Source organism: Culex quinquefasciatus, chromosome 2 (genome assembly GCF_015732765.1).
Source record: "Culex quinquefasciatus strain JHB chromosome 2, VPISU_Cqui_1.0_pri_paternal, whole genome shotgun sequence".
NCBI lineage: Eukaryota > Metazoa > Arthropoda > Insecta > Diptera > Culicidae > Culex > Culex quinquefasciatus.
The window spans coordinates 126,678,743-126,701,906 of record NC_051862.1 but is presented as its reverse complement, the minus strand read 5'-3'; the positions used below and the strand labels follow the sequence as shown (position 1 = coordinate 126,701,906).

At 37.0% G+C, this 23,164-nt stretch overlaps 1 protein-coding gene across 9 annotated transcripts in view; it reads left to right on the top strand.

Annotated features, from left to right (window-relative positions):
- The window catches only part of LOC6046306 (nuclear receptor coactivator 1), a 339,035-nt gene that overhangs the window by 117,140 nt on the left and 198,731 nt on the right, over positions 1–23,164 (top strand). For 7 of the 9 annotated variants that reach the window (XM_038254025.1, XM_038254027.1, XM_038254032.1 and 4 more), the window contains one exon: positions 14,564–14,685. In XM_038254025.1, coding sequence (XP_038109953.1) covers positions 14,657–14,685 — 29 coding nt within the window. In that variant the 5' untranslated portion in view covers positions 14,564–14,656. Of the gene's footprint in view, positions 1–4,699; positions 4,974–14,563; positions 14,686–23,164 lie in introns of those variants that run through there. The other 2 variants (XM_038254024.1, XM_038254026.1) reach the window with 2 other exon arrangements.

The window sequence follows — 23,164 nt, the reverse complement described above, 5'->3', positions numbered from 1 at the left end:
AACCTGGTGCGCGAAATCGGAGCAAAAAACAACAAATAACCGCCTTTTCGATCCGCGACTCGATCTACCGAGAACAGCGACGTGATCTTGCGCGCAGCTTAGAGTGTGGCACTCAAATGGGAGAGAGTTGACGTTTGCTGACGAGTTTGTCAAGCGGTCGAACGGTGAGTGTGGCAACTGACTACTCTTTGAGCGGGAATCAGAGCGAAGACCATTGATTCTAACTCAATCATCTTACCACTATGTCACGGTAGCTTATTGAAGAGAGAGTGACCAAGAGCAGGCACTCTCCAAATCTCTCTGAGCAATTCTCTACGAAATCGGTCTTTTTTCTTCTATTTTAATTTTTGTATTTTTTAATCCGGCTGAAACTTTTTTCGTGCGTTCGGTATGCCCAAAGAAGCCATTTTGCATCATCAGTTTGTCCATATAATTTTCCATACGAATTTGGCAGCTGTCCATAGAAAACTGGTGTATGAAAATCCAAAAATCTGTATCTTTTGAAGGATTTTTTTGATCGTCCTGTTAAAGTTGTAGGTATGGATACGGACTACACTGAAAAAAGTGATACACGGTAAAAATTTTGTTGGTGATTTTTTATTTAAATTTTTGTCAATAAAACTTGATTTGCAAAAAAACACTATTTTTATTTTTTTTTCATTTTCTGATATGTTTTAGAGGACATCAATTGCAACTTTTCAGAAATTTCAAGGTTGTGCAAAAAATCTTTCACCGGGTTATGATTTTTTAATCAATACAGATTTTTTCGAAAAATGGAAATACTGGTCGCAAAAAATTTTCAATTTTATTTTTCGATGTAAAATCAAATTTGCAATCAAAAAGTACTTTAGTGAAATTTTGATAAAGTGCACCGTTTTCAAGTAAACGCCAATTTTAGGTAACTTTTTTAAAAATAGTCGTAGTTTGTATTTTTTTTAAATTAGTGCACATGTTTGCCCACCTTTGAACAAAAATTTTAAAAAAGGCTGAAAAAATTCTATATATTTTGCTTTTCTGAACTTTGTTCATACGACCCTTAGTTGCTGAGATATTGCCATGCAAAGATTTAAAAACAGGAAAATTGATGTTTTCTAAGTCTCACCCAAACAACCCACCATTTTCTAATGTCGATATCTCAGTAATTAATGGTCCGATTTACAATGTTAAATTATGAAACATTTGTGAAATTTACCGATCTTTTCGAAAAAAATATTTTAATTGTTTTAAACCAAGACTAACATTTCAAAAGGGCGTAATATTGAATGTTTGGACCTTTCAAAATGTTAGTCTTGATTCAAAAATTGAAAAATACTTTTTGAAGAGATCGGAAAATTTCACGAATGTTTCATGTTTTAACATTGAAAATTGGAATATTAGTTGCTGAGGTATCGTCATTAGATAATGGTGGGTTGTTTGGGTGAGACTTAGAAAACTTAAATTTTCCAGTTTCTTTTTCTTAAAGCGGCTGTATCTCAGCAACCAGAGGTTCAATCTTCAACACAGTAAAATAATTCTGTGTAGAATCGCATGCAAAAGCATACACATCACCTTTGTGAGAAAAAGCATGTAATATTGCATGAGAAAACGTGTACACAAAAAGCATGTACAAAAGAAAAACAAATAAATTTTGCACACCCCAAAAATAACGTCAATCTGGTGAGAGTCATATTCAGGATACCAAGTCCGCGCCCCAACCATCTAGGCTATCTCGCCGCTGTGAATTTAGCCGGATCAACACCGATGTACATCGTATACAGTTAATTCTGAATACGATGTACGGGAAACCTACTGGTACATCGGCGTTGAACTCAACATTTAAGGTGAAATCGGGTCAAATCTATTTGGGCTTCTTATTCTTATTCTTCTTTTTCTCATCCATCATTGAAATCATTGATCATTAGCAATATATTTGTGTTGGTAAAACCAGCACACACCACTACCAACAGAGTTTGTTTACTAACTGAAAACAAACATAGTTTTGATTGTAAAAATTTCTCGTAAATGTTTACTGGAAATAATTCGTTAAATAGGGCACATAAAACTTGTTAGAATATTTAAATCCCAGTTGGGGTGTAATCCCGACTAACACAAACAAACCATCCACTTTAACGACCCACAGGTGGTCTCTACTGCAAGTTTCTGCTCGAACCCTGGAGTCCGAAGGCTTGAATGAGGAGGGCACCCAAAACTCTTTCTACTCCAAGGAATCTTCCATCCCGGGATTTTAACTGACAACCTTTGGATTGCGAGTCCAACCGCCGCCAGCGATTTCACAGGAGCAGGCTAGATTTGGTGTGTTAATTATCCTTATACGAGGGAGACGACTCCTACACCTGAAATAACTTAACGGCCTAACAACTACTAAGGCCGGGACGTTTTACTTCCGCATCCAATAGAAGGCTGTAACTAGCGGGAATTGGATAGGGGATTTCGGGGTATAACTTCCACTTCTGTGCTAGGCCGGAAGGGCCGTGGAGGTGCTGGGATGCGTCTAATGATGCCTGACCCGGCCATGAGACCTCAAGGCAGGTCATACCAAGGCAACTCGTCACTGAGTCACCGTCAGATCCCAACAACAAGAATCTTCGAACAGGACAGGCTAAAACGCGGGATTCCCGAAGAGGGTTACCCCTCTTAGTCCACCCGCTTCCACAACGACCCTCCCACGTTCTAAATCTACTTGCGGACCGAACTAAAAAGTCACAACTATCTCTACAATGCGCCGCAGCGCTTTTAATTTTCATTTTAAAGTCTAGGTGTACGTTTATATAAGAGTGTAATTGTGTTTCTATACATAATTTTAAGTTAAAACTAGCTTTTTACTCTTGACCGTTCGCCGACGGTGTGCGTAGCTTCCATCACGAACACGCGAGGTGCACGGCTGTGCAACGGGACTGGCAGGGTCGATCGCTCGACTCACCTGAGCTCGTGGGGCCAACCAGGTCGACCAGCGTTTCGGGGATAGCGCTCAGGGGTTGTCGAGGGCATTCAGGCTAGCCGTAAATCGCCGGGCAGGTTCGCGAGAGCGGCCGATCGCCGAGGTAGCCATTCCCAGTCCGCGCTCACGTACGCGGGACCAACCAGGTCGACCTGCGTCTCAAAGCCAGCGCTCGAAGGGGACGTCATCGTCGGATGTCACCAAGCTGGGTAGGGTGAACCGTAGATGTGGCAGGGCGGATCCTAGAGGTGCTGGACACACGCAGCTAGAAGAATTCACGCACAACCAAGAGAGAGAGGGGGGGTGTAGAACCGGAACACGGCCGCGGCTAACTAGCCTCCGAGCGGTTGATCGTCAGCGGGGTCCGTCAGGGTCAATCAGCTGGCAGAGACGTGCGTTCGTGGCAGTTGTGGGTGGCGGTTCTTTTGCTCGGAGGGTTGATGGACCTCCTACACAGGTCGAGATGTCTTGATCACGGCCACAACCGGGTCCAGTGGCTCAACAACCCGGGTTCAGGGTTCTGGTCCCTAGGGACCAGATGGACGGTCGCGAGCTACCCTGGAAGCCGGACCAGGATCGGGGCAGCACCTTGTCGACCAGAGCGCTTGTGGCTCAGATTCGCACACTTTTCTTTCTCTTTCTACTAACGCTTGTTGTTGTTCTCGTTGCTGCTGTGGGTTGGCTGGTGTTGTGGGTGATGCGCGGGAGTTCGTGGTCGTCGCGACCCGCAGTCGCCGACGTCGTGTTTACACCCGTCTGACAGCCGCGTCAGGTGTCGATTTGGTCACCTGGGGTAGATCGCGGGCCAGGCGTTGACTGGGGTCCGTCTCGATGGCTGGGTGGTGTAGGTTGGAACTCCTAATAGATTCACCTACTCTGACCGTCGGCAAAGATCCCCTCCCGGACTTCTTCTTCCCTCTACTACCATCTCGCTCCGAATCCTGATCCGTCCGTTCCGTCCAACGCATTCTTGGACACAAATCTGCGGGCGACGCCTTTTCACGGATGACCCGGAAACAGTCCCGGTAGGCTGCACTGATGATTTGCTGAAAAAAATATAATAAAAATCGGATCGAAATCAAAATCGCACCATACTCACTCTTGGTGCGCGATGCAATTCTGCTTCCCCGAGGCTAACACAAACTTCGGCCAAAACTCCACCACCGATTGGCCAGATCCGGTATCTTGCTGAAGAATTTGTGTTCCGGAAAAGAACCCAGAAAAAATCGCTCCGCCAGAACCACTTCAACAAAATAAACAAACAAAGCAACAACAACAACTTGTCAGAAAGATCACGGCTCCTGATTGGCTGAAATAAGCAGTGATGCCAAGTCAAGGGCGAACAAAACTATATCAAATAAGATTGTTCTGAATTTGGTTGAAATTTTTGCTCCAAGTGACTTTTTTACTCGGTATATTCTGTGTTTTATTGAATAATTAAATTCTGCTGCTTTTCAGTGGATTTTAACAGAACAAATTTAATAATTTTCGATTTATTGTACATTTAAAAGCTAAATGCTGCTGGCAACCCTTTATGCCGTGATCAAAGAACGTTTGGAAATGGCTTGTACAAAGGAAATTGAAGCAGTTGACTAGGTTTTTAGGTACGACTTTTCAAAATATTTGTTAAGAAATGATGATTTTCTGCTTGCTGTGCAAGAACAGAGAAGAAGAAAACGAAAATTTGCTCGGTTCGGAGGCTCGGGTTTCGAAAGTTTCGGCAAATTACGAGGAAAATAAAGTTTTTTACGTATCCAAAAGTACTGTTCCTGCAAGTTTTCACCAAAATAGGACTTGCTTAGTGGTATGAAGTGCATTAAGTGAGAGGTTATCGGAGTTTTTAGTGAAATAATGAAGAGCCTAATTTGTGTGAAGAAGACTACATTTTTTTTGGGAAGAAGAAGCCAGCGATTGAAAATTTGTACTGGCCCAATATTTCAGGACTTTCCAACGTGTTAAAGTGAGTAATCTCAACAAAATATCCTGCATTCGATCATTGGTGAACATATGGTCCTGGAGTAATCATTTGGTAAAGGTAGGTGTGGAAAAAAGTGTTCAAAAAACCATTATCCTGGCCACGGTTGTTCTCAGGCAGTCGAGGCTAAGGTTGTGTTTGTAATCATTGATTGAAATTAAGGTCAGAAGACGGCAGCCTTTTCGGCCATATTTCTGATTCTTTAAAATTTCACCTTAAAAGACGGCGAGATAGCCGAGACGGTTGGGGCGCAGACTTTGTATTCTGGATATGACTCTCACCAGATTGTTGTTATTTTTGGGATGTGCAAAATTTATTTATTTTTCTTTTGTACATGTTTTTTGTGTACACGTTTTCTCATGCAATATTACATGCTTTTGCTCACAAAGGTGATGTGCATGCTTTTGCATGCGATTTTACCATCGGATTTTTTTGCTGTGAATGTCTCTTAGACAATTTTATAGCAAAAATCTTCAAAAAAAATATTTTTAGAAATGGTCACTCATGGTCACTATTTTTAAAAATCGAAAAACTGCAAATATTTCACTAAAATCAAACTTTTGATGGCTATATCTTGAAAACAGAACCCTTTATCAAACAATCTGTAGAGTACTTTTCGATTGCAAATTCAATTTTATATTGAAAAATTACATCAAATTAGTTTTTGCATGTAATTTCGATTTTTTCCAAAAATCACAAATTTTTCAAAAATTCATAATTCTGCGGCAGATTTTTGAGCAAGTTTCTCTATGGCTCAAATGATGCGGGGGTTTTTCCCCTAAAACATATCAAAAAATCTCGAAAATAAAAAAAATACATATTTTGGGAAATTGAGTTTTTGTGAAAAAAAAGTTGATTAAAAAATCTGCATTTTTTTTTCTCAATAATCCTCAAAATACCTACAACTTTGCCGAAGATACCAAATTGATCAGAAAAATCACTCAAAAGTTTCAGCTGTTTGAATATTCACGTACCATTTTTGTATGGATAGCAGCCAAAATTGTATCAAGACTTGTATGGGTGAACCAATGACCCAAAATAGCTTATTTGGTCATAGGGAAGGCCCCCACAAAGTTTGAGTCAAATCAAAAAATAAAAATAAAACCCATTTCTGGTTTTGGTACAGAATTGCTCAACATTGTTTTTTTTTTGCAAACCAAGTTTAAGTGACAAAAAGTTAAATAAAAAATCACCAAAATTTTGTTTAACTTGTATCATTTTTTAGTATAATCCTTTTCCATACCTACAACTTTGCCGAAAACACCAAATCGATTAAAAAATTCGTTCTAAAGATAAAGATAATTGAATTTTCATGCATCATTTGTGTATGGACAGCTGCCAAATTTGTTTGGAAAATTATATAGACAAACTTATGATGCAAAATGGCTTCTTTGGGCATTCCAAAAACACCATAAAAGTTTCAGCAGGATGAAAAAAAATAAAAAAATAAATTTAAAAAAAAGATCGATTTCGTAGAGAACTGCTCAATGTGAAAATGTGAAAAACAAGTGATAAATTGAAAAAATGTCTGTGAAAACGTGAAAAAATTAGATAGGAAAAATGTTATTATATTAGGTGGTAAATTGGGCCAAATACTACCAAAAACAAGCATAAACTTAACAAGATAAATTCAAATTAAAAAACTAAAAATAAAACAAGAAAACATAAAACAAGAGAAGTAAAGTTTTTAGTTGAACAAAAGTTGCTCTAAATGACCTCATGAACACGGGAAAAATATTTTTTAAAGGAAACCTCGGGCAGTAGAGGGTTAATGAAAAGAGAGTGACCAAGCGCAGGCACTCTCCAAATCTCTCTATTTTGCATCTCTGCATTTCCAATCGTGTGACACTAATCGTCACAGATCCACCGTTTGGGTGTAGCAATCGAGATCAGTCGCAGCAGACGGCAGATCGGTCATGCAGGAATTAGAATTTAGAGGATGCTCCAGACTGTGCGCGCGTTGTGGCGGTGAACTTTTCACGGACACACATGAAGATCATCTGCCCGATGAACACATGCCGGCTGTTCGGCGCTCGCAAACTTGAGATGGTGTGGTGCCGGCTAGGGTTACCAACCTTTCCAGGAGAATATCGAGCAGGGAGGAGGAACTTTTATTTCTTATTTTGAACGTGCGATTCTCAATCATCTCTTCCCAATCTGATGACGATGATGGTGGTGGTGATGGCGGATTTTGCATCTAGAGTTTGACTGTGGGATGGCAAGATATCTTGGAAGGAGCGATTCTTTCGTCGGTGGGTTGGGACGATGAGACGAAAACTATGAATAGGAGGGTTGGACCGAAGACGGTTTTATTTTTTGCTGCAGTAGTCGTCGGTTCATGCAATTTGATCGGAGAGAAGGCGTGATGCTGAATATGAAATGAAGTAGGATGGAAGGATGGTTGAATTTGAGTCTATTTGATGAAATGTTTTGATTTGTTTTTTTTTTTTTTTTTTTTTTGTAAATAGTGGATGGAAATAGAATGAATTTTTATTAAAGATCACTAAGTAAAATATGATATCACAAAAGCACAAAAACAACGAATCTCATGATAACTTCCCCAAATGGTTCATTTAACTTTCGTTAAGTTCATTCCATGTATCCAAGTTTCTTGGGAAGCTACCAAAAATCTTGCAATTTAAAGCTGACCATCATCATCACCGTAACAGCATCATCAGCCAAACAAAAGAACAAATCAAACGCAAAACAGACAACACATGTTCAACATGGCGACTGCTGCTGAGGTACGACGAAACCTCGCAGCTCCGAGCATCGATCCAAGCATTATTAAACCCATCATCCAAAAAGTGTTCTGCGCGTCCGTGTCTGGTTGGCTCAGCTCGAAACTCCAGTACAGACGAGAGAGACGAGCCAATTCTACGCCGAAAAATACACGCAGACAACCTCGCCGAGGAGGAAGCGAAACGGAATCATTAAAATTAGTGGTAATCTTAAGAAGCGAAACTGCTGTTCAACCAACAACTCTGATGGACGCGCAACAACTGCTGTTTGGGCGAAACCGCAACGCAAAGCGGAGAACTTGAGCGCGAAGAACCAGGCAAGATTTGGCCAACAACCGGCTGGGGAAGCTGGGAGTCGTAGAGCAAGTGCCTTCCCCGGGGTTTCATGCAAACGAAACCGGTCTTTTCTAGCGGTTTTCAGAGTGGAATTGCATGTGTGAGCATTTAGAGTTGGTGTGGTGGTGTTATTTGGCAATCGAGCTTGCGGATAAGGTAGAGGATTTCCGGACCGTCCCCCCACCTCGTGAGGACGAATCTCCTGGAAAGGGGCAGAACGAGGGAACTTCCACGTGATTGTAACCGGTTTGTGTGGTCTTTTTGTTTGGCTTGATGATTAATTGCTGCGGGAAGAACAGTTTACTATGAGGGGTTGAGAGCTTTGCAAGGTTTAGTACAGAACGTCACTTTGTCCAGCTTTCGAAGCATGGTCACTTGAACTCTCACAATTAAAAAATTAAAAGTTTCCCAAATTCTTCAATTCGTTTTGAAAACGCTTTTTATGCATTAGTTTTGAAAAATCATAAAGTTTGACATGCAATTTGTCCTTTTTACTGGACCAAAGTGGGCAATTCTTCCCCCGGGGCACCTGGAACCGTTGTTTGTTTTACTAATTAGACACTAGTAGTAGTAGGCTACTCTGTTGAAATCATGACGTTTGAAATACAACATGCCAAAATTACTGGACATCCTGGTCAATCTTACACCGGGGTCCCGGAACATGGTTCCTGTGGCCAATTCTGTACTGGGGGATCTTTAATCGTCTTTAAGAGTGACATTTTTGGTTAATGTTTGGCAACAGGGGATTGTTTTTAAACCGTCGGAATAAAAGTTTCGGTAAAAATCCGGCTATATCTCGGTTCCACAGAATTTTAAAATTTAAGTGACTTGTTGGGCTTAGAATCCCGGACACTGCTAGATGCTGATTTTAAATCATACACTTTTGCTTCGAATTCCGAACTCTCGATTTTTCTTATGAATCGCACAAATTTGGACGGACATTTTAGTTAATTGCATTCTTGAAGTCTCAAATCAACATTTGCTAGAATTTAAGGAAATCAGAACCATAAATTTCTGTTTAGCTTTCCCGGTGCTTAGGACGCCTATGAAATTTTTCAGTGAAATTTTTCAAATTTTTGGTAAACTCATATTTTTATTTTATTTAATTGTTTTGGTCAGTCTACAGCGTCCAAACAAATTTGATACACAATTTAATGTTATAAATAATTCATCAAGTAACACAATTTTGACAATTATTTTGCAAACATATACCCAAATAACTGATAACACAAGATGAGGTGTCCGGGTTCCGAAGCGTCTGGGAATACGAATCATGACGTTAGTTCCCAGTGCAGAATGAGGTTTTGAGTCGACAAAGGCTAAAATTGAGTATTTTTTTACTACCGTCAGTGGGGGTGACATTGGGTCTGAGGGTGAGATTGGGTCAAAGTGATTTTTAAAAGGATTGTGTAGGGGACATCTTAAGATGACTTCGCTGGATAAATCTCGTTCCTAGAACAAATCCTGTTATTTTTTGCAGCTATCTAAAGTTGAGGTAAGTTTTTTGGCCAAAAATGACCTCTCGAAAAATCATTTTTCTAATATTTTTGTTAGAATTGCTCGAAAACTAACCAAATGTTTGAAAATATCTACTTCAAACATTGTAGCGTGTCAATACGATTCCCTCAAACAAGAAATACTGTTGGATGACTTGTTTTACCATATCGTTGTATTTGAGCATCATTTACGTTTCATTTGACCCAATGTCACCCTCTCTAAGGGGTGAGATTGAGTCTATTTTCAATTTATTAGCATATAAGGTTCTTCAAAATCTACAATATTTTGGGAAAATGTTAGTAAACTATCTAAGAACAAATCTACGTTGAAAGATTTTCGATGTTATTTAAATAGTTTTGATTATTAAAAAAATACGAGAGGTGTATCGTTTTTTTACCCATAGTCACCCCTACTGACGGTCCCAAATGAACTTATCTCTGTATTTTGTTATTTGGATGAAACTTTGTCCATGCTTTCCCTAATCCAATAGAAGCCATTTGATTTTTATACAAGTGCAATTTTGTGGACTGGGCATGCGAATAAATGCAAGAAATTTTAGTAAAGACTTTTCAGAATAAATACACGGAAAAAAACATTTTTTTGTTTTTTATTTTATCGTTAATAGATTCTCAAAAACATAAATAATAAAAAAATGTTTTTTATTTGTGAACAAATTTTCAAAATTTTACAATTCATTCTAAGATGCAAAATCAAATTTGAAGTTTAAAATGACTTTTGACTTTGAATATTTGTACTGTTTTATTTGGCCGAAGCTTCCTATGCAAAAAATTTAACAAATCCATAAATATGTCAATACAAATCATGGTACATAAATATTTAAAATCTAAATTACGAGAACAACATTTAATTTCTTTGGCAAAATTGTAAGTATTGACAAAGACTAAAAACTATGTACATGGAAAAAAATGCCGATTTTGAAATCAACTTTTGTTTTTACAAAAAAATCTATTTCGCAAAATCCGAATTTTTATTTTTGAAATTTGTTGATATATTTTACGGAAAACAACCGCAACTTTTGAGCCATTGATAAATATGGAAAAAATGGCGCTGAGTCAAGATTTTTTGAAAAATCATGTTTTCTAGAAAAATAACAATTTTATTCAATTTTTTTTACTTTAATTTTTGATGTGAAATTAAATTTGCAATCGAAAAGTAGTCATATTTTTTATTCAGTTATTTTCTATTGTGTTTATGTTGAAGTTATCTTTGCGCATTTTTTTCGAATGAAAATGTTTTTTTCACTAAATTGATCACAATAACAGAAATTTGAATAACTACCTGACAGAAAACAAGTTAAATCAGGTCGAACAAGTGTAGATATTGCATCTTGAAGTCAAAAATAAGTGAAGCAATGCACAGTGGTCCGAAGGCGAAATTGAGCGTGAAAAAATTGATAGAGGCCACACGTTAAGATTTAGAGCTTTGGTGTCTTCGGGACAAATGAGCAGGGTCAATAGGGACATCTTTTGGTATGGTGGACATTAGGGTGGACCAAATTTTAGGGTGGTTCAGAGTTTTTGTTTTTGTGGGATGACGAGCTAGCGCTTCGCTGTTTTGAGAAAAATTGTAGGGTGCACTATTTTGAGCAACTTTGTTGAAGAGCGCAAAGCTTCAAACGGGAAGTTTTTAGAGCCATTTTTGTGATTTAGGTCAAGGTGTTTATGAAAAAAGAGTTTTTTTTTTAATTTATCAACTTAGGCTTATGTCGTAGCTAGATGATGTCTTTTAGACATTTGTAGAGCTTATGAAACACACACATAGATGTTCCAACAGAGCGCAAATCGGACCTTTTAAACGAAAATATAGCCAAAATACGACAAACAAGAAGCCATTTTGAAATGTGAATAACTACAAAAGGTAATGGAGTTTGACCTCGCCCTTGGAAGCATCTGAAAGTACACATTCTAGATTAAATTTGCAGAAAATATCTTGGAGGTCTTTTTTGTTTAATTCATTTAAGGCTGGTACAAATTTAATTTATAGTTTTTGTCTCCCCCCTGCAAAATTGACTCGAAATACAGGGGACAATTTTTTTTTTTTCGAAAAACTTCAATATTTCAATGAAAATTTAAGTGCAATCAGTTGAAATCAATTTAAAATGCTTTCCCGTGCGTTTAGGATCATTTCTGGAGTTTTTTTAAAGGTTCAATAAACCAAATTTCCAGTTTTTGCTTTTTGGGTGTTTTGAAACCGCCTTGAGTCAGGGTTATTAAAAAACACTAAAAAAGCACTTGGTTTATTGGACCTTTTAAAAAAAATCTCCAGATTTTTAGCATGTTTGGGTTCATTTTTTGTAGACACTATTTTTTAAAGAAAGTGTCAGATATTAATCCAATGTCTTCTTTTGAAAATTTCCCCCTAAAATAGTTGAATTTTCCCCAACTAGAATTCCAAAAAGTTTATAATTCTATCAAAAATTATTTATTATTTTTAGATAGAAGTTAGTAAGACACCATCCGTACAGGTGGATTGAATTTGTTTTTACAGAAAAGTCTCTAATCATTTCCTATAACCTTCTCGAAGACACCAATTTTATCATAACATTCCTTCTCAAGATACGAAACGAAACTATTGGCACTACGCCCCCCGGGGCATGGCCTTCCTCTAACGTGGGATTTCTGCTCCAGCGCCTCTGACGAGACAGGAGAAACCGGGACCGACGTTTTACTTCACCATCCGATAGAAGCTCAGTGGATAAGGCGGGAATCGAATCCGCGTCTCATAGCATCATCGGGATCGGCAGCCGAAGCCGCTACCCCTGCGCCACGAGACCCAGAATTTCGAATATTCACATGCTAATTTTTTATAACCAACCTGTCAAATTGTAAAGAGAAATATATTACAAAAATGGCTTCTTAAAATATTGGGAATGAATGATCAATGTTTCGTCGAAATAAAACAAAATACAAAACTTCAAATTTCAAAAAAATATTGAAGGTGACGACTTCCACCATTACCATGATTCTACCATATGATAAGAAAAGTAATCTAAACTCATTGTTACTTTTTGGTAACGATTTTCCTCTTCCTTGTAACGTAATGAAAATCATCATTGATCAATGAATGTCAATCTCGAAGTAAATGATTGCTTCACAATATTATGTAACTTTTGAGACACATTGGGTTAAGAACAAAATAGAAGTTTATGCAACAAGTTGCAAAAAGAGGATTTTTTCAGCACGAGTCGTACATTTATCCAACGAGGTTCACCGAGTTGGATAAATACGAAGAGTGCAGAAAAAATCAAGTTTTGCAACGAGTTCCATACAAATTTTTTTTTGCAATTCCAAAAAACACACACTGAGTGAAATTTTAAGTCCAATTTTCATGTATTTTGTCAATAAATCGTTTAAATCAAAAAAATGTTGAAAAGTGTTACTTTTCAAAACAAGTGCTGAAAAGTGTTGCTATTCGATTCTATTATTTTTGGTACAGAAAAGTAGGCTATTTCGTCGTTCAAAAATGACAGGAAAAGTGAGTAGTTTCACGACGAAATTGCAAAAACATCCAAAAATAACAGAATCGAATAGCAACACTTTTCAAAATAAATGCTGAAAAGTTCTACTTTTCAGCACTCAAATGGGTGCTGAAAAGATGAACTTTTCAGCACTTGTTTTGAAAAGTAACACTTTTCAACATTTTTTTTGATTTAAACGATTTATTGACAAAATACATGAAAATTTGGCATAAAATTTCACTCAGTGTGTGTTTTTTGGAATTGAAAAAAATGTTGTATGGAACTCGTTGCAAAACTTGTTTTTTTCAGCACTCTTCGTATTTATCCAACTCGGTGAACCTTGTTGGATAAATGTACGACTCGTGCTGAAAAAATCCTCTTTTTGCAACTTGTTGCATAAACTACTATTAGGGCCTTACTCAAGTGTCCATTCAGTCTGGCACTGGTGGCGCTCACTAGTACAAACACAAAGACAAAATATGCTACCGTAAGGTAGAAAAGTATGACCAGAAGGTGAATAGTAGAGTTTCAGCATAAACGAAAACAAAAATAAATGACAACACAATACAAGTGCATTTGTGCACCTTTCATAATTTTAAACACTGCAATTGTATAAAACTGCATGAATCAGCGTGGTTATTGTGGACTAAGTTATGCAACGCTTAAGTTACAACTGTTTTCCGGCTTTCAAATTAAAGTGGGCACTAAATCATGTTTTGCAAGTTTCAAGAAGGAACATAGTTTTAGTGGGTAAAATTTAGAGCTTAAATTAAACATTCAGTTCGAATCAAAGAAGGTTTAACATGATCCATCAAACTTGTAACAAGCCATCTTTTGACGAGTAATGTTTCCTCTTTTTCGACTTATCCAAGTGAGTATCACTTGCCGTACTCGCGAAGCTTGCGTCCCCAACTGTAGCTATGATTCAGAGAGCCCAGCACTGAGGAGGTTGCTGAAATCACCTGAAACCTTGTAGACACAAGCCAGAAACAGAAAAAAGAACCCACGTTCTGACCAGCTCAGCACTATCCACGGAGAGCGGCGCGGTAGTTAGCATATGTGCTGCCAAGAGACTGGTTCTTGTTTTGGATCTCCTTTTTTTTACGTCGTGTTTCATTTGCGGTGGATGGATGGATTTCTACCGGTAATAACTCAGAAGGTATAGTGCCAGCAAACAAGTACGAACGGTCAAAAGTACGAGAAACGAACGGGCTTTTGCGAGTGTGTTTGTGTTTTTTTTTTCTACCAGAACGTAACTCAACGTCGGTAGTGTGGTTTACTTGAAGGTTCTGAATGGGGGGGTTGTAAGCATTTGCATTTTTGTTGGGATAATACGAAGGGGTACGCGCGACGCGCGGTATATTGTTATGTTGATTTGTCAACATGTTATGAGCGGCTCGGCGGACGGGAATGGGTAATTAAAAGGTCGCCGGGATATCGAATTACATTCGTTGACTCGTTGAGAAGCGTCTTTCTGAAAAGACAAGATTAGCTACTCACCACTAGATGTCGTACTATTATATCTCAACACTTGCGTGCAAGTTACAAGCTTATTGCATACAACTAACAAGGTCTTTTCCCGTTCTTCCCTTATCCAGGTGGCTGGCGTATCAGCGACCACGGAGCGATTAACGGCTCCCCCGGCGCCTCCCCAGGGCCACTCGCCCCTCCAGCTCTTAGATGAGCCCCACATGTCCATTGCTGCGGCCGAAAATGCAGGGTAAGTGTCACGATTCAAGCTGGGTAAACAGCTAGGGATTCCCATTAAACCGCAGAATCTTCAGCAACTTCGATTTGAGTGATCTCGAATTGCTATACAAACTCCCTTACAGTTGGGAAAGGTCATGGCTGGCGTGTATTAAAGGCCTTCGCGGTCATTCGACGAACTCCATTAGTTCCACCATCGCACGTCTTCAACGTTCTTCATGCTCTCGCTCACTTAAATGAAGCGCGGATAATTGATATATTATTGCACTTTATTTTAATCAGTCTGCTGCGACGCAGCAGCGCAGAGATTATTAGATTTATGGGGGGTCCATCCAGCAATGCAATCATCTCCAATTGAGCCGAGTCGGCGAGGCTGCGGCAGCGTGGCCAGATTGATTAAACGAACTGCTGAATGAACCGGACAGAAGTTGCAGCAACAACAACAACAGTGGGTTTGTGTGTGTGTGTTATTGCGAATTTGTGATGCAAATCAAATTGAAGCATGCATTTGTTATTAGCGAAATTACCCCTGAGGACCGGTTACTGGAATGGATGCGCCACAGTGCGGTGGTCAGTGCCAGTCAGTGAGATTTGACAGTGCTGCCGGTTTGTCTGAAAAAAGTTTTCAAGGAAAAAACTTCCCGGTCGCTACACGGTTTATAACAGAAATATACACAGAAAAAAAGTTGAATTTTGGAATGTTGAAAATTTGGTAGGTTGAATATTACCTCTTTATTTGTGTAATATTACATAACAAATGTGTAAAAATGTGAACCTGATGAATATTCATCAAAAACTGATGAAAATTCATCATTTTCTGGGGTAAAATTAATCATGTTTTTTGCCACAAAATCTGTCACCATTTCCTGATGAATATTACCATCATTTTTTTTTCTGTGTAAGTCAAATCTCGAAATTAGGCTTTTTAGGCATTTCGTTCAAATTTGTATAAAATAAGATGAATGCTGAACATTGTCACTGTAAACCGGCCGGCATTTTCCAGCGACATTTTATTGAAATTTACCAGACATTGTCTGGACAGCTTCGAGACACCCTTCACGTGGCGTGTGTGCATCGTGCCACATTGTTGTTTGGGGAACACAATCGTCAACTTTGACACATGACACCGACTGACGACACTTTATGGCACTGCGATGGGTGGGGATGATGATGACATTCATTTCGCACTCAGTTGTTGCAGGTTTGGCACCGTGAAAAAAAATCTTATTTATGTTAAATTTGATTTCAACTCATTTATCTTATGAAATTCAAATCAAAGACAGTTAACATTAGACTTGACGTGTCAACTTTTTTCAGTGCATCCTCCTCAAAAAGACTGCACTCTGACAACAGTCTCGCGTCAAAGTCTGATGACCGTCGTCGTCATCCCACCACCATATGTGCACATTGACATCATCATCGTCGTTGACGTTGGGTTGGTCTCCAAAATGTACCCTCCCACCCCCTCCTCCCCCCTCCCCCTTTCGTGGGGTGGGTTATGGGATGCAGCAGTGAAGCCATTGAATGCAGCAGAACCTGCCAGACCCACCCATCGGCAGTGGGAACAGAGAATGATAATTGAGTTGAGGCAGGTCATCGTCAAAATAAATTGATTTGTTGGCATTTATTGTTAGCAAATATATGTGTGTGTAGTGCTGCGGGGAAACGGGTCTGCTGTCCCATGCTTGGAATGATGTGGTGACAAACGAGCGGGACCAGAGGACCACTCAATTTTTCTTTCATTTTGAGGGAGTTTCGAATGAAGAGAGAAAAGAAGCTTTCGCAAAAATGAAAAAATATGTTGGAGCTTTATGAGCTCAAAGAATATTTTTTATGTCGCAGTCGCTCATCGATAACGATTAAAGGTGAAACTAGTTGCCCTCTAAAAGTTACTATATCACCTAAATTATTTTTCTAATTCGAAAGATTGTTTGCTTACGGCTTATTTACCGTCTGAGGAACAGAGTATTTTCTTAAAACTGCTATCATCGATTATGTCGGAGAATACGTGTTTTCGCGATAACAAACTCCTGGTTAAATTAATTAGATTTCTGAATTAGACTGTTTGCTTGCTATGGTCATTTTTCCCCTCTGCAAAAAACAGAACACTTGACCGTTACGGCATTTTCTTTTAAACTACTTTTGTAAGCTCGAGTCGTGAAATCAATATGGTAGACCTTCCTTTTATTCGTTGATCTTTTTTATTTTATCCGTAAAATTTTGCTTACGTGTATTCATTTAAATTAGCCTTGAATTTTTGACTTATTATTTCTTCGTTACAAATATCCCCCCCTCCCCCCCTTCAATTTTGATTGTAATATCGGAGTCAAACCACACTAAATTTCTTGAAGGCCTTGAAATTAATTCAGATTATCAATTCTTTGGATAATTGTCCCTCAATTCTCGAATATATTTTTAATTGTATTTGTTATGATTGTCGAGTATGAGTTTGACCCTTAAACTACTCTAAAGTTATTTAGAATTTCTAAACTCAAGATGGCGGTAACAAAAAAAAAGGCCATTAATTAACCCATTCAAAATTGACCAAAAGTAGTCTCGAAACTCAAATTGAATGTTAAAAGTAAGAAAGTTAAAAAAATGTCATGGTTCGATTACCCAAAGTCCTTTTTGAAACTTCGGATCACCGAGGACTGTATTTACTGCATTTTACAATTTTCAATTTTCATTGAAATGTTGAAACCATAGACTGAATTTTAAATTTTTTGACGTTTACATTACCATTGGTATGGTAGGTGGTATACATTAAAATAAATGCAATGGCTGACAATGTTGACTCTTTTGACTCATAAAATTAAAAATATCAAATGATTAAAATCTATGATTTTTAAATTTTATGATTTTAATGATTTTACAAAGGGACGATGATTTAATTTTTATTTCAGTGTAAATACAAATGCGCTGAAAATTTCTATATAATTTCTTGTGCGCAATCTTTTGCTTTTCGGTCATTTACCTACCCGTTTGAAGATTTTTCATTCCACCAAAACCATCCGAATTTGTTCATGTTTTTATTGAGTTAAAGGGTTACATTTTTGAGCTCTTTTCCATTGACAAAATATTTGAATGTTTGGAAAAACAATTTGAAAATACCATAAAATCAAACATTGTTAATTTATAAGTATAAAAATTGTTTAATAGTTTTGCCTGTAACCTTTTATTTTTCTATTTTCAATGAGTTAGGAACGTTTCTTGAAATAAAAATTTAAAGAAATTATTATTATAATTGTATCATTCGATAAAGTTTATTTCCAATCTAGATAAAAATGAGCTATTTTGGTTGTACAAATTTTCAAAAAACAAAACAAAGCAAAAGTATCACAAAACGTTTTAAACATTGTCACAGTTTTGGTACATTTGAAAATTTCAAAAATTTCTTTGTTTTTTTTTTGAAAATATTTCGTTGAAAGCATTAACATTAACGTTGCATTTCCCCCGTGAAATTTCCTTCCCCCTCCCAATCAAATCAAATATTTTTTTCTCATTCTTGAATTTTATTCAATCACGAAAAGTACAAAGGGGAACAGCATCTAATTCCAGCGTGCCTCTAATGTTGGCAGGTCAGAACTTTGACATTCAATTAAAGCTAATTAAAAGCGTTTTCAACTGAAATCGAGTGGGGGGTTTCAAACCCAGCACCAGTAGTGAGGACTGGCGCCTTACCCCGCTCGGCCATCAGACCGACGAAGAATCGAAAAGAAAGGACATTTCGGTCAAGTAGGTTTCCCATACTGATGGGCTACATACAGTATGTAAAAAAAGTATTTACACCCCTTGGGCACTATGCACATTTTGTGAAGAAACATGTAACAACTTAAAGTTTGAAAGAAACCTAGTACTACGTTTTGTTCAGAAACTCATGCCGAACATTTTGCTACAAGAAGCTCATGAAAAGATGTTTTCTATAAAAAGTTATATAACAATAACTATTACAAAAATAAAAAAAGGTGCAAAAAAAGTTTGTACACCTTTCGAAAAATTAACATAAATAATGTTATTTGTTGACAAATCACCATAAATCCAGTCTCCCAACTCCAAATAGGCATCCGTGACTGATTAAAAAAAATAATTGGGATTGAATATAAAGTTAACTAACTACTTAGTATAAAAGTTTACATAACTCTGGGAATTCTATATAAAACTTATCTAAACTTAATTTTGCAAACTTTCAATTTGACTAAATGCCAATATATTACCATAGAATTGCTAAATAAACATTTTGGAGTGGGTATAACACTGTTTTGGGGGTCTTTGTATCGCTAGAATAGATTTTTCGTTGGAATTTCGTACCAACCCGGAATTATGTCGTCGGAAAATCCGCCGGCATCCGAACCGGTCCACAATTCACAAGTCAACCTATGTGGCATCGGAAAGAGCATAAGATTTCCGATCTTTTGATACCCACACATCTAGGTTTTCTATAAAACCTACGTTTTAAAATACCTAGGTAAAAACCTTGTTTTGGTTTCGTTTGAGCAACCTGCCAAAAATGTATGGAATTTCGTAATTTTTGTTCTCGTGGATCAAACTTACTTTTTGCCCAGGTATTTAAAAACGTGGATTTTATAGAAAACCTGGATGTATGGGTATCAAAAGATCGGAAATCTTATGCCCTTTCCGATGCCACATAGGTTGACTTGTGAATTGTGGACCGGTTCGGATGACTTTATATATGTTAATTTTTCGAAAGGTGTACAAACTTTTTTTGCACCTTTTTTTATTTTCGTAATAGTTATTGTTATACAACTTTTTATAGAAAACATCTTTTTATGAGCTTCTTGTAGCAAACTGTTCGGCATGAGTTTCTGAACAAAACGTAGTACTAGGTTCCTGTCAAACTTTAAATTGTTACATGTTTCATCACAAAATGTGCATAGTGCCCAAGGGGTGTAAATACTTTTTTTACATACTGTATTTCAAAGTGTAATATTTAATAGAATTTCATAAAATAATGCAAAATTTATTTTACACTCAGGCCTTTTACGTTCAAAACCTACAAAATTTTGAATATTTTTTGTATGTTTTTACATTTTTATTTTCTGAGAGCATTAAGAATTACTGAGAGGTTTTGCTTAATGTACAATAGTGTATTGTTGAAAAGCTATTTTTTTACTCTATATTAACGTATTCATGTATTATGTACTCGCAGGAACAGCTCTTTTTCTTGTATCAAAAAAGCTGTTTAAAATTACTTTTTGTGTAGTCTTGTAGTTGTCCATTTAGAGCGTCCAATTTCCAGGGGTTACAAATTTCCTGGGAAACGGGAAATTTTCAGCCAATTTCGCGTGAAATCCCGGGAAATTTAAATTTATTGAAAGTTGTTATGATCTTGGTTTTAATTAATATAATGTAACAAAATTGTCAATTAACAGCTTGACTGCATGTCATTCAACTACAAGATAATGTATTTTGGTATTTTTTGATGAGAAATTTTTAACTTGCCTCTGTGACCAGTTTATTGAAATGAGAAAAAAAACATGCAGAAATTATGTTTTTCATGACAAATACTGGTTTCAGCTCTTGAACAAATGGTAAAGCTTTTAAGTGTTGGTTTTACTCCAAACAACCCAATGTTTTAAAATATTTGAAGCAAGCTTTGAATGTATTTTTGCATTTTTTTTGGAACAAACAATAGAAAGTAATTTTTCAATGATTTTTTTTTGTGTTATTATGCAACATGATTTAAATTATACGATAAATTAACATCATTCCACAAAAAATCTTCTATTTTTCACCTTTAACCCTCTAACACCTGTAGTTGCACCAGTGCTCCATAATTCTTTTAATTAAAATTGTAATTTCTTTAGTACTAGGTATTCAACCCGTTGAAATTATTCTTTTTGCACAAATTCGATGTTCATCTCATTTGATCATGGTAAACAAAAACGTAAAAAATCACAATTTTAATTTGGATGTAAGGAGTTAATATTGTTTTGATGATATAACATCAATCTGTTAAAAGCTTAACTAATTGTAATAATTTAATACTCATTAAGCATGAATAAATTAATATTATCAGAAATTATTCTGATATCATAATTTCTTATAATCTTTTTTTTTTTTCAAACAATACATTTAATTTAACAAAATCATGTTGAGTTTGTTCATTTATTATTTTTTTAAAACATTTTCAAAAAATAGTTCCAAAAATTTAAGTATACATTGTAAATTTTTTGGAATTTTTTTTCCTGGGACGGAAAATTGGACGCTCTAATTCCATTCAACATGAGCCAATAGAAAATAGGTTTTCAAAAATCAATGAACCAATGAAGAAAAACAAAACATACGAGATGTAAAACATTTCGTGCAATTCCGTTGTTCATTTCTCAATGGTAAAATTTCTTCTTTTCATATTCTACGGACTGAAAAGTTTTTTTCAGCATTCATTTGAGTTCAGAAAAAAATCAGCTTTTAAGTACTTGTATTGTTATGGAGATTGATACTCATCTTGGAGGCGGGTAATTCTCTACCAACTCACACGAAATCGGGAAAAGTTGCCCCGACCCCTCTTCGATTTGCGTGAAACTTTGTCCTAAGGGGTAACTTTTGTCCCTGATCACGAAACCGAGGTCCGTTTTTTGATATCTCGAGACGGAGGGCGGTACGACCCTTCAATTTTGAACATGCGAAAAAGAGGTGTTTTTCAATAATTTGCAGCCTGAAACGGTGATGAGATAGAAATTTGGTGTCAAAGGGACTTTTATGTAAAATTAGACGCCCGATTTGATGGCGTACTCAGAATTCGAATAAACGTATTTTCATCGAAAAACACTAAAAGTTTTAAAAATTCTCCCATTTTCCGTTACTTGACTGTAAAATTTTTGGAACATGTCATTTTATGGGAAATTTGCACTTTCGAATCTACAAAATGACCCCAGAAGGGTCATTTTTTCATTTAGAACAAAATTTTTCATTTTAAAATTTCGTGTTTTTTCTAACTTTGCAGGGTTATTTTTTAGAGTGTAACAATGTTCTACAAAGTTGTAGAGCAGACAATTACAAAAATTTTGATATATAGACATAAGGGGTTTGCTTATAAACATTACGAGTTATCGTGATTTTACGAAAAAAAAGTTTTGAAAAAGTTGGTCGTCATCGATCATGGCCATTCATGGTCACCCGCGACAGACACGGACGACGAAACAAAGAGAAACGCAAAAAGTAACTTTTTCAAAACTTTTTTTCGTAAAATCGCGATAACTCGTGATGTTTATAAGCAAACCCCTTATGTATATATATCAAAATTTTTGTAATTGTCTGCTCTACAACTTTGTAGAACATTGTTACACTCTAAAAAATAACCCTGCAAAGTTAGAAAAAACACGAAATTTTAAAATGAAAAATTTTGTTCTAAATGAAAAAATGACCCTTCTGGGGTCATTTTTGTAGATTCGAAAAGTCCATTAAATTTCCCATAAAATGACATGTTCCAAAAATTTTTACAGTCAAGTAACGGAAAATGGGAGAATTTTTAAAACTTTTTTAGTGTTTTTTTCGATGAAAAATACGTTTATTCGGAATTCTGAGTACGCCATCAAATCGGGCGTCTAATTTTACACAAAAGTCTCTTTGACACCAAATTTCTATCTCATCACCGTTTCAGGCTGCAAATTATTGAAAAACACCTCTTTTTTTCACATGTTCAAAAATGGAAGGGGTCGTACCGCCCCCTCCGTCACGAAATTTCAAAAAACGGACCTCGGATTCGTGATCAGGGACAAAAGTTACCCCTTAGGACAAAGTTTCACGCAAATCGAAGAGTGGTCGGGGCAACTGCTGTGTGAGTTGGCGGAGAATTACCCAGGCAAATAACAGTCATTGCAAATTAATAAATAAACTACTGTTGTAGGTTAAAAGTTGCTCTAAAAGACCTTCTTAATCTCGGGAAACATTTTAAATGAGGGAACGAAAATTCAGCGGAACAGAGTTGATAGTTAACAGTGTTTCTTCTTTCTTTTTCTTTTTAGTTCTTTAAAAAGTGTTCAAATGATACATCTCTGTCGTAAACCCATTTTATAAGACAGAAACTTGCCACAGTTTCCTTCCCACTATCAGTTCAGTCATATCCCATTTTCCACCAAATTTCGCAACGATTTTCAAGTGACACATGCAAGAGCGAACCGCCAGCAACAGAACCTCACAATTTCATAGCCATTTTCTGACACAAACATCCACACACACACACAGACACATTTAAGTGGCAAGCTATCGATTTTCCACATTCAGCATTTTTCCTCTGCTGCAAAATTGCTCGCTGTTGCTGCTGCAGGCAAAGCTGCAAAATATACACAGTTTCTGTTGCATGTGGCGTATGTGTGTGTGCGCGCTGATGTATCTGTACGTGGAGCACACACACACACACGGACCATTTGCTGCATGAGCGAAGCTGGTAAACGTTTTTCCATCGACGTCTTCTTCGTCGTTCTCTCCATTTTCTTATCAATTTTCCACGTCGAGTTTTTCCCTCCTCTTGA